General features: G+C 39.9%; 1 protein-coding gene across 3 annotated transcripts; it reads right to left on the bottom strand.

The window, feature by feature from the left end:
* Positions 1-207: 207 nt before the first annotated feature.
* LOC115755950 (zinc finger CCCH domain-containing protein 58-like) lies at positions 208-7991 on the bottom strand. Of its 3 annotated transcripts, XM_030695582.2 has the most exons (8): positions 7677-7991; positions 7405-7545; positions 7159-7185; positions 7026-7109; positions 6749-6868; positions 6328-6636; positions 5930-6247; positions 208-1250 (listed from the first exon to the last, which is right to left on the bottom strand). In XM_030695582.2, the coding sequence occupies exons 2-8, from the start codon at positions 7540-7542 to the stop codon at positions 855-857; spliced, it is 1392 nt and encodes a 463-aa protein (XP_030551442.1). In that variant the 5' UTR covers positions 7543-7545; positions 7677-7991; the 3' UTR covers positions 208-854. The 3 variants fall into 3 exon arrangements, with proteins under 3 accessions (XP_030551442.1, XP_048136138.1, XP_030551441.1); XM_048280181.1 differs by lacking the exon at positions 7159-7185 and having other exon boundaries at positions 7405-7547; positions 7681-7991; XM_030695581.2 differs by lacking the exon at positions 7159-7185 and having other exon boundaries at positions 7026-7091; positions 7405-7547; positions 7681-7991.
* Between the last annotated feature and the right edge of the window lie 2963 nt (positions 7992-10954).

Raw genomic sequence — 10954 nt, 5'->3', positions numbered from 1 at the left:
TTGTACATGAACGCACTCAAAAGTCAAAACTGTGTATCTCTATCTTCAGTACCGGAGAAACATAATAACCATTTGAGAGAGCTAATTAGTTTCCAGCAAAAATAACTCAGCGAATTTTGCCGATCAATGATAATCAGAACTAATCACAAGAGAAGCAAGGTTCATGCTTGGAAGGAAGGGATATGACAGAAATTAACAATGAAGTTAGAGAAAATTGTTCATGTACTTGTATTTTGTATAATTTCAAAGACCGAGACAAGCAGTCACGGCACCAAGAGGATGACATATCTAACAACCAGGTAATAATCCAGTAAAGGAACCCAGAATGAGCCCTTGGGGTCTCTTGTCAACTGCTTTTATTCAATAATACACCCTGCACAAAAAGAGGGGAATGGGAAAGAACTCCAAGTTTCTCTCTCAGTTGAACTGGAAGCTCTTTCCCAAAATTGATGTGAAATGCAACATCAAGACGTGTCTAATGAGGAAGGACAGTACCAGCAATCTTCGCCATTTAGTCATAAATAAACACAACCTTCAAAATTTGGGGCAGATGGTTGTAGGTTTCGGACTGCAGACTCCCTTGTCCGTCGTATTCATAGCAATGAAGGAAAAATATATAGCTTGTGCTAATCCTTTGTCAATTGGCCATGCTTATTCAAGATAAAAGGTATGGCCAACTAAAAATTGTATTAGGGTGGAGCTGACAGGAGCTGCAGCAGTATGCTAGACCTGAATGTTGGCACCAGAATCTGAGAACGCGCCTCCTACTTGGGAGTGTTTCGGCAAAAAATGTGATGTTTTGGGTTCATCAAAAATTGGGCTATGTATGATCAAAAGCTTTTTGTTCCATTAATTCAGATTGAACTCCGATCTTCTGTAGTCCTGCTGTTGTTGCCAGGTGAAGAGCCAGGATTCTGACCAGACTTTTGGGACTTAGAATGAGAAGCGGTTTCACTCTTCAAAAGTACTGAAGCAATTGATGCACTGGATGCACTCATTGATGAGGATGACCTCGTTGATGATACCTCCCTGACAGACCCTGAAGTAACTTCAGGCCGCAATTCTGAAGAAGAAGAAGACGGAGCTAGCGTGCCAATGGAAGATCCCACTGGGTACGGTGCGACGGGCATGTCTGCCAGAGAAGATGCAGATGGGCTGTAACTCAGCATTCCCATTGGGTGATTAAATTTGCAAGCTCGTCCATACTTGCATACTCCATGTTGCGCAAAATAAGTACAGGGTGGCGCACCCTAATTGACAAAAACAAGGCCAAAATAAGAAGTTATGGAAGGGTTACTCAAATTAATCATGAATAGCTGAGCACAAGCATGAACGAAAAAGAGTAGATTTGCAAAAGCCAATACTTTCATGGAGACAATGAGAAAAAGGTAGGTTGAGGTGGGCGAATCACACAAGTCATGAACTTAAAAGTTGCAATACGACCGTGATTAGTATATCAAAGTAAATGATCCCACATCATTGTGTAAAAATGGAGGGAGAAAAGAAAATAAGGACAAAAGCCAAATGAACAATTCCGAGTATGGGATGTAAAAGTAATGAATTAGAGATAATAGAGATTTGAAAGGCTAGTCAACCTATATGCGTGCCACATCCAGGTTAAAAAATCTGCTTTCTGAGTCTTATTATCAAGTCCCTAAAGTACCATTTAGCAGCAACAGAGGCCATTTTGAGTGTGCTCTCTATGAAGAGTAACTAAATGTTGGGGGTTATCATGTGTCTGCAAGACTTCTTTTCGATAAATGCAACAAAAAAAAAAAAAAGGAGGACGCCAAGGATGTCATGAGGGACTGCAGAAGATGGCAAAGTCATGCATCATAAAGTGATAAAATTCACTTCAGACAAGAGAAGCTAGTGTCAAAATATTGCGTATGAGCAGGTAAAAGTGCTTATTGAGCTTGCAGTTATTTCTGTCTTAATTAGGGAAGCGCATACCATCTGCACCCGACCCAATGAGGGAGCATATAAACGTAACCAGGTTAGCAACAAGCGAGGCATATTAGCAGAATCCACTTCTCCAGGGATCGCACTTCCTATTAAAGTATTATATTGACTCCCTAAGGCAAGACACAATCAGTGAGCATCAGCATCACTATCATGTAGGAGGAAGCCCAGCCAAATGCCAAAATACTCAATTATCCTTTCTAAAAGAGCTTGAAATAGCGAACTGGCAATTTCATAATTGTCATACTCCAGTCTCATACAAAAACAAACACAAGTTGAGTGAGACAACTTAAACCTGCAGGCCAATCACATATTTGATGTATCACAAGTCAAATAAGAAAGTGGGAACAGCCATTGAACTGGAGATAAAGCTTTTATTGGACTCCATGATGTAACTTTTTCTTTGGGAATTATGTGATGAATGGTCATTTTTGGTAGATACCACCGACAGATCTCAGGAAATACAACAAAATAAATCTGCTTTTGCAGAAGAAAAGACATTGGCTATATATTCTGTTCCCTGTCATAGCAGTAGTGAGAATGAAATGAGGATAACAATCAACAAGTCAGCAATTAGCATCACAGTTAAGTACTAAATTGAAATTTAGAAAAATACATGTGTGCTGAAGAGAAGAAGTCCTTTTAACTGAGGTGAATTCACCTAGAATATAAAACCTACATGACAATTGAGACACAAAACAAATTAACCAAAATTTGAGAAAATTACATTTTCTTGTATTATTATGTCACAAAACGTGCTGGCAAGCATCGCGAACACTTTCCAATTTTCAATGTTGAAGGATGGAGATCTCATGCACACTGCAATCCATTTAGTTTAGAGAAAAAGAACACGCTTCATTCACGAATTAAGCACAATCTGAATCTTTTTTCTCCCCTGAAACCTCTTTTTCTTTTACTTTGCCCCAACAATTTCAGAATTTACGTTAGCCTGTCGAAATTCTTTTCACCAGCGAATTTCTTGTCAAAATTGAATCACCCTTTTAAGCATGCGACACTCAATTATTAACCAACTCGATATAATTTCAAAAGAGATTTTGTACAATCAATATTTGCCCTTAATAGATAGTAATCTCTTATTGGCACTGCAAATACAGAAACTCTTGGAACTCTTGCATATTCATTACACTAATACGGATTACATGCTTCGTGCATCAGATTGGACGAAAACTTCACCAGCAGCAAGAACTTGAGGCAAACTCCTACCGTTCCAATAGTGTAGTAGGTAAAATGAGATAAAATAAAACTTAGATGGGGCAGATTGATGCAGAGACGCTTCACATGGCGAAATGTTCTTTTCAATATAGTCCAGTCTTACTTGAGCTGATCCAGCTATCTTTAGAAGGATAAATAGTGAGAAGATGCAAAATAAGGTAACAGTTATGAGACTCATTTGAGGCCAGTGTAGGGGTATTATCACTGCTCAGGAGGCATGATAGGTCATCCAGCATTAGATTGCACTTTGAAAATCTCAAGCATTTATCTTAGATAAGCACCTTTGTGGTAATACTCGATACCCAACGGAATGCAAGATGCATACTGCATGCGATAATCAAGCCATGTGGAAAGTGTAGACTGAGTATTCAAACTAAATGCAGGCATCGCACAGAAACAGACATAAACAAACACTGATGTCAAGCAAGCAGCCAACCAAAAACTAAGGAAAAGAAAATAAAGGGTTTCCACAATGTCAGATGTTAATATTTGCACTCCTGCATATCGAACCAGATCTACCATTACCTTCCCTAAGAATCCTAAATAGTCCATCTTCTCAGTTGCCACAACAAGTCAACAGAATAAGCAATACCTTCTCAGTACTTTATCTGCTATTTTTGTTATTCTCAGAGTTCCAAATGGACAATTATCATATACCACATTGATTATAAGTCCAGATACATTCCATTTAAGCATAGAATGGCAACATCTATAACAGAGGAACACATGGAACTCTCAATTTAGCTTTCCTAGAACATAAGAATTCATATAGCTGTCACAATCTAAAATCTGAAAGGAAAGTAGAAAATAATTACGGGAACGACTTATCATTTAACGCTCTCTGAGCTTAGCTGGAGTAATGCAACTCTTGTGAAAGATTTTACTCTTGATTTACAATTTTGAAAGAGAGAAACTTCTCCAAAATTCACGGTTAAGTCTAAATTGTCAACTGTAAAGAATCTTCATCTCAGCAAACTCTTCACTAGGAATTGGAGAAAAGTTTCTGCAGGAATATCATGCTGAGTTGCTAGTCAGATGCTCGCTTACTGATTGCACCAGTGAAAAAATGGCATTGTTTGCTGATGCAGCCACAATATAGATCAATTTGATAGGTGCTGACATATTTCCATCATCATCGAGTTTTGGTGAAGACAAATCTTTGAATCTCGATGATAATGGAAACATCATGCAAACCATCAACTTGATCATTCTTGTGAACTGCATCATCGCCCTAACATAGAAGACATTCAGTGACACGCTTCAGTCGGACAAAGGCAGTATGGCTCACGGATTACTTGACAACAGGATCCACTTCTGCCTACTTACTTGTCAAATAGCAATAGATAGTTTCGGTAGGTACCACTTTTCACAAAATGGCTATCTGTATTACACACATTAGTCACTTGATAACAGAGAAAAAACAATATTCGGCAAACAAAGCTACACTTCTTAGGTTGAACCTTATCCGCTCATTCATCTATTGTTTAGATGGAGGAAGGGGTTAAAAGGTGCCAGAAAATCTGAATCTTCTCACTAGTCTAGGGACACGGGACCTCCCCTACCATCATTGGCTGCCATTAACACTAAAGAATAACACGCAATTTGACTTCTATTTATGGTTACACGGTCCAGAAATAACCTAACTCATGCCATAAATTTTCTGAGTTCTTGGGAAGAGGATGATTTTGTATATTCTGTAAGGTTATTTAGGAGATAGTTCTCTCTACAGCATTTATAACACGAGCACAAAACCTTCTGCTAAAGGACATGATTAGCAGAGATGGTTTCCACGAATAACTCAAGAAGAATATATGGTTAATGGGGGTAGCATCACTCTTCATGCTTGCACATAAAGGAAACTCTTAAATTACAGACTCTGGGACTCTTCAAGATACAACTGTCTCTTGCTAGTTTGTAGTAATTGAGAAGGAAGAGAGTGGACCAGATAAATATCTTTGTATACACTAGCACTACCATCACAAAGTGAGCAGGATAGGAAAACCGAGTTTCTATCTTCTTTCCTCTTGAAGAATCATGATCCATAGCAACAAAAGTTGTTATCATGAATTGTAATGCAAACACGTTTGAGAAAATCCAGAACGGGGAAGAACTATGGAAAGGATGACGGATGCTTGGAAATAGAAAATGCCTGTGGGTAGTACAAGTTAAATTATGGACATTGGTAGGGAAGACTCCAGGTAGCTCACATCATGGCTGAACTTTAAAACCCTTAAATCCTGAAGATTGCAGTTTGGAGCTTCTTGTCCATGAATATATCATGTCCTGGAACCAAGAGAACATTCCTCAAGACATCTTTTCAGTGGTCATGAAAATAAGGCCCTCAAGTAGTATGCCAGAAAGATTATGGTCTCTATACTCAATCTCTAAGTTGTGAGATATACGCATCCCCCCAGTATCGGCATCCCAACTAAGTCCGCAATTTCCTCTCTTCACAACCATAAAAGTCGAAGTTGGATCACAAACCATCAAAGGCAACATCATGGAGAATTATTGTCAATTCCTAGTCAAGCAATCTCCCAAGAACATGTGGGGAAGATAGAAAGAAACTAACACAGACTAATCCCTGCATCAAAGGCCAGCTTAATCTCATTCTTAATGTGTGCTTTTAAAGTAGACAGAGTAGGCTTGGCCCAAGAACTTAGGACCAGCATAGAGATTCTATAAAACCCGTAATTTATTCAAGCAAAAAGAAGGGGAAGGGAAAGATGCTTACTGGACGCAATGGCAATCCAATGGGGCTAAGAAAAACACTTGCTTCTTGAGAAATCAGATCTGGTGGATGATGGTATCTACACGAAGATCCGTATTTACAATATCCTGTTTTCATGTAATATTGACACTCAGGTTGGCCAGGCCTCTCTGGAAATGACTGTTCCTTTTGGTGACCACTTGAAGCACTGAAAGAGGGAAGTAAAGGTTGATATTGTCCAGGGAAACCTGACACTGGTGGAGATAGTTGGGTTACTCCATACACTGAACTCGACCCCGTAGAAGGTTGAGTACTTGGAGATGCCACCGGACCAACCGTTGCCTGAGGAAGAGATGATCCAATTAAAGAGTGCATGCACTTATAGGGCATGAGCTGGAAATGGTGAACTTTGATTCACCTACCGGATAAGGACTCCAACCATGATAAGGAACCATGCTGGGGGAGAGCAAAACAGAACCATAGGGGCCATACGATGACAATACAGGAGACCTTGCGACTACAACACCATACTGTTGAGATGAATGAACAGCAGGGGATTGCGCAGCAGGATACACTGCAGATGCCATAAACGGAGTAGCCACCGGTGCAATCTGTGGTCCTGCTCCTGGTGTTGGAACCTGGATTCCAGCTGGCTGAGGATGGTGAAATTTACACATGGCACCAAACTTACATTGCCCTGTCTTTACATAATAGGAACACTCTTTCTCGCCCTGACATCATTAGAAGTTCATTTTTCGTAAAGTTAGATGTGGAGTGAATCTGATAATGATACATCTAACAAGGCATCTATTTATTAAATTCTGGAAGTAATGTTATACGAACCGGGCGTAATGGGAAACCATAATAATTGAGCGCGACAGGGACAGCAGAACCAATTCCCTGCTTAGGATGGTGAAATTTACAGGACACACCAAATTTACATGTAGCCGTCCTCATGTAGTACTGCAGTTTAGAGGACACATTACATGTCCAAACCAGGACCCGTTAGAGAGGAACAAAAACCTTCACTGTACACAACCTAAGAAGACAGAGGGCATACCCCAGCACATCCGGCTCTGAGCATACTTACACAGGATAAAAAGTAGACCAAATGTATTACCTGGCATACTGGCTGGCCCAAGCGTTCAGGATACTCAACTGCACCAGCTCGTGTAGCCCCAAGCACCTGAGAAGCGTACAAAATCTACATCGTTTGGTGAATGACACCCACAAAGGGCAACTAGAAAGATCACCTTCGGTCTACTCTGAACATGGTTACTCTATGCCAAAAAATTTGAGATCCTTAATCAATAAGTCTACCAAAGTAGCATCATTCACTCTCCAAATACTATTAACAAATCAAACTGCAACACCTAATTTACTAATGTAAAACGACAAGATCATACCAGTCCAAAACAAGATCAAAGGATCAATCAAACATCCAACCACACGACAACTAAATGGCGATCGAACTGCAAACCAGAGGAGACAGAAAATACCGCGCTACGGTCGGGCGGATGATTGAAACGACACCGCGCACCGTATCCGCAAAACCCTGTCCGCAAATAGTAGTTGCAATCGGCCTCGTCGGGCCTCTGCGGGTACGATTTAGCACCTCCCAATTCCAACCGCCACATACGCTCTGCAACACTCAAAAAAACGGACCGAACTCACGATTCGCATTCCGGCTAGCGTGGCGACGGAACGGAAAAGCACGACTCCCAAAACCCGGAAAAAAAGGCGAAATGCAGAGCCGAATGGGGCGCGTCACTCACCTTCGAGGCCTGTCTGGGCGCCGGGATCGGACCGCGGCTCCTCGCCGGACGCGCCGTACGGCTCCATCGTACGGTGGGGTAGGGGGTAGGGGGGATGAGCGGAGGACCCCGGAGTCATTGGGGACCGGCGGAGGAATGACGATCAGGCGATCGCGCTGCGGCGGAGGGACGAGGATGGTGGCGGCAGCGATGTCCGATCGAGCGACGGTGCTCCGAGTTGCAGAGAGATGGAGCTCGAGCTCGTGCGCGATTAAGCAGGGGAGAGAGAGAGAGACAGAGACAGAGACAGAGAGATGTTTCTTCTTCACTCTTTGTGCTGCTGCTCTTTCAGTTTTTTCCCCTTTTTCCTTTTCCTATTTTTTTATTTTAGTCAAATTATTTTATTTTATTTTTTTCTATTTGCTATTGTGGGGAATGCATTGTTGGATTTTGTTTTTTATTTTTTATTTTTTATTTTAAATTGTTTTGACCTTTTTTTCTTTTTTTATGAGGCGAAGGTGGTTTGTTTTATGTACGCGCCAAATATCGAAGCTCAGCAGAAGTTAGCGAAGTCAGAGGGGTGATCCGGTGCGGTCGCGCCCACGTAAAGCGCGCGTGGGGCTTTTTTTACCTCCGTACTTTGTCGGAAAAGGACCGCCACTCCTCCTGGTTCAGAAGCATTTACTTAGAAAGTTTGACTTTTTTGTCAGAGTTCTCGACCAACTATTGTTTTCACTTTCTAAATTACAAATTTAAAAAAATAAATAAATAAATCTAGAATGCAGTTTCTCATTTGTGGGGGTAAAAGTCCAATCAAAAAAAGCTTTCTGGTTCTCCACACGATAATTTTAGAAAGGTCAACATTTTTATTTTTATTTTTTGTATAAAGCTATTTATTACGTCGAATTTTTTTTTATTGGTCGGAGATTACATCGATTAATAATAACAAAATACATGTAAATTTATTCAACCCATCACATCTGATTTTTACAACAACTAAAATTTAGTCTCCGCGAAATCGCAACTCTGCTATAATTTTTTCCTCCTCTTTTTATATTTTTTTTTTCCATTTTCTTGTCAACTCTCCCCAACAATATTAAACAGAAATTAATTCTAGACCTTGCAATAATTTCGTAACAATAGATTATCATCACTTCACTCCTCCGGATCAGACGATGCTTAAAGGTCTTTTAAATAAACTTGTATTTGGACACGTGATTGTAAGGACGAGCAAAAAAAAAGATTGAATATGCATTCATTTTATAATGCATTTTGGTGGTCAAAGTGGTTCTATCAGACTAGTTAATTAATTTTTGCTTAATAAATAAGAACATATAAAAAAATTAATCGGTGAAGAAAAATTTTACCCACAGTTTTTGCAATTAATCTATAATATGATTATGTTTTCCCATAGGAAATAGACCTTAACATTTAATACAGAAAAAGAAAGGTAATATGACACGTGGCAAGAAAGATCTCCCAGAGAAAAATTGGGGAAAAAGGAGAGTTTGGAATTGGAGATAGTGCGATGCTTTTTTGTATGCATGTGCTCAGATTTCGCTCTTATTCCATCAAGTGGATCCAATAAATTGAACTCGTTTCAATATTTAATCAAGTGTTTGGAAAAGGGCCACTTTTTGAAGTACCATGGTGAAGATCTAAGGAAGAAGACCGATCCCACACTATTCCCTTTTTTTTTTTTTTGTCTTTTTGGATGGAAATCGTAGAATTGCAATAGAATCGAAATTTGTGTGATGGCGTCATCCTTAATATAAGGAAAAAATTACCAAAAAATTCCTTAACCTATTGTAATTGTGTCAATTCAATCATAAATCTTTTTTGGACCGATACGATCTATCTAACAAAATTTGTTAAAATATTATGTCGGCCAGAGGAAGAAGAAGAAACATAAAAAGAAAGAAAATAAAAATAAAAATAATTAAAAAAATGTTAAAATATTATATCGTCGGCCGGTCAAAATTGGCCGGATAGACTGAATTGACATAATTGCAACAGGTTATGGTCATTTTTCCTTAATATAAATCGGAGAATTTTTATGGTTTTGGTGGTAATAGTTTAATAACACAAGTTGGAGATTATTATGATATTTCTTGTGTTATAATCGCAGGAGGGCACGGAATGCATGCGGCTCTTCCTTTCTTTATTAAGAAGTGAATGTGTTTTAAATGTTAATTAATCAGTTGGTGGGCACCCTTAATGGCATGTGGTGAGTACACTAATTAATGTACGTCTTAATCATGTTTTAACATGGAAAACCGATGGAGGGTCATTCTTTATGCACAAACTCAGATCTAGAGTATTTTTTTAATGGACATAACTCATCAATTATGACTAAGACGCAGGGGGACATTTTATTTCTTGAGTTTTTCCACAAACAAAAGCAGAAAAAAAAAAAGGAGGAGGAGAAGGCATGATGGAAATGACTAAGATACTGTAGCTCATGAAATGAGAATTGAATTAGAAAGTCACCATGATCTCATATGTAGTGATCGAGGGGGAAATGTGACAAAAGTAATTTCAATCCCAACGCGCTACGAAAGTTTAGAGATTTGGGAAAATCACGCTCGAAAAGTTAGCTATCGGGGTGAAAGGGCCTAATGCAATATAAATCCTATGGCGAGGTCCTATGCCCGCCTATGTTGTGTGATTCAAGTCACGGCAAAGTTACCCGTGTGCTCGTGTTTTCCTAGGCAGGAACCTAGTTCTGGAGAGAAGCAAGGAGATCGAATTGAACGGTGCAACACTAATGTCACTACCTCGCCCGCTCGATTGCAACTAGGAGACATGTCTGATGGCTATCCGTTATCGGCTAATATGAACCTTGAGGAACCATGTCCCAAAAATAGCTATATTGAAGTGGGAGAGGAAAGGCTATGTAAGTGCAAAGTCAATGTCTCATACCATTTATGTGAGGTCCAGCGCTACGACTTGCGATTAGGATCTTATTATTCCACCATGCATTCTCACTCGTGATGCAAACACCAGGCTAGTTGTGCACTATTCTTTTGCCAATGTAGGCATATTCTGCAATTAGACGTGGCAATTTGGAACCGGGGCCCGGAACCGGCCAGTTGACCGGGCCCACGGTTCCGACCCGATTATTTAAAAAAAAAATTTAGGCCGGTCTAATGGGGCAAAAGGCCGTTGGGCTCTTTGCCCTAACAACACCCACCCCCCCCCCCTGCGGGAGCCCCCCCGCCCCAAAGTGCCGTTGTTTAAAAGAAAAAAAATTTGATTTGTTTTTATTTCTTCTCTATGAATACCTATCCTTCCC

The sequence above is a fragment of the Rhodamnia argentea genome, chromosome 6 (genome assembly GCF_020921035.1).
Source record: "Rhodamnia argentea isolate NSW1041297 chromosome 6, ASM2092103v1, whole genome shotgun sequence".
In the NCBI taxonomy this organism is placed as follows: domain Eukaryota; kingdom Viridiplantae; phylum Streptophyta; class Magnoliopsida; order Myrtales; family Myrtaceae; genus Rhodamnia; species Rhodamnia argentea.
This window is presented reverse-complemented; position numbering and strand designations above follow the sequence as displayed.

What these genes read in the sequence shown, in the direction of transcription:
- LOC115755950 (XM_048280181.1), bottom strand. Translation starts at nt 7,798, where the DNA reads ATGACTCCGGGGTCCTCCGCTCATCCCCCCTACCCCCTACCCCACCGT. An exon ending in CGCCCAGACAGGCCTCGAAG is followed by an intron (nt 7,548 to 7,680) that starts GTGAGTGACGCG and finishes TGAGTGTTGCAG; the next exon opens with AGCGTATGTGGCGGTTGGAA. An exon ending in TGGGCCAGCCAGTATGCCAG is followed by an intron (nt 6,869 to 7,025) that starts GTAATACATTTG and finishes TCTAAACTGCAG; the next exon opens with TACTACATGAGGACGGCTAC.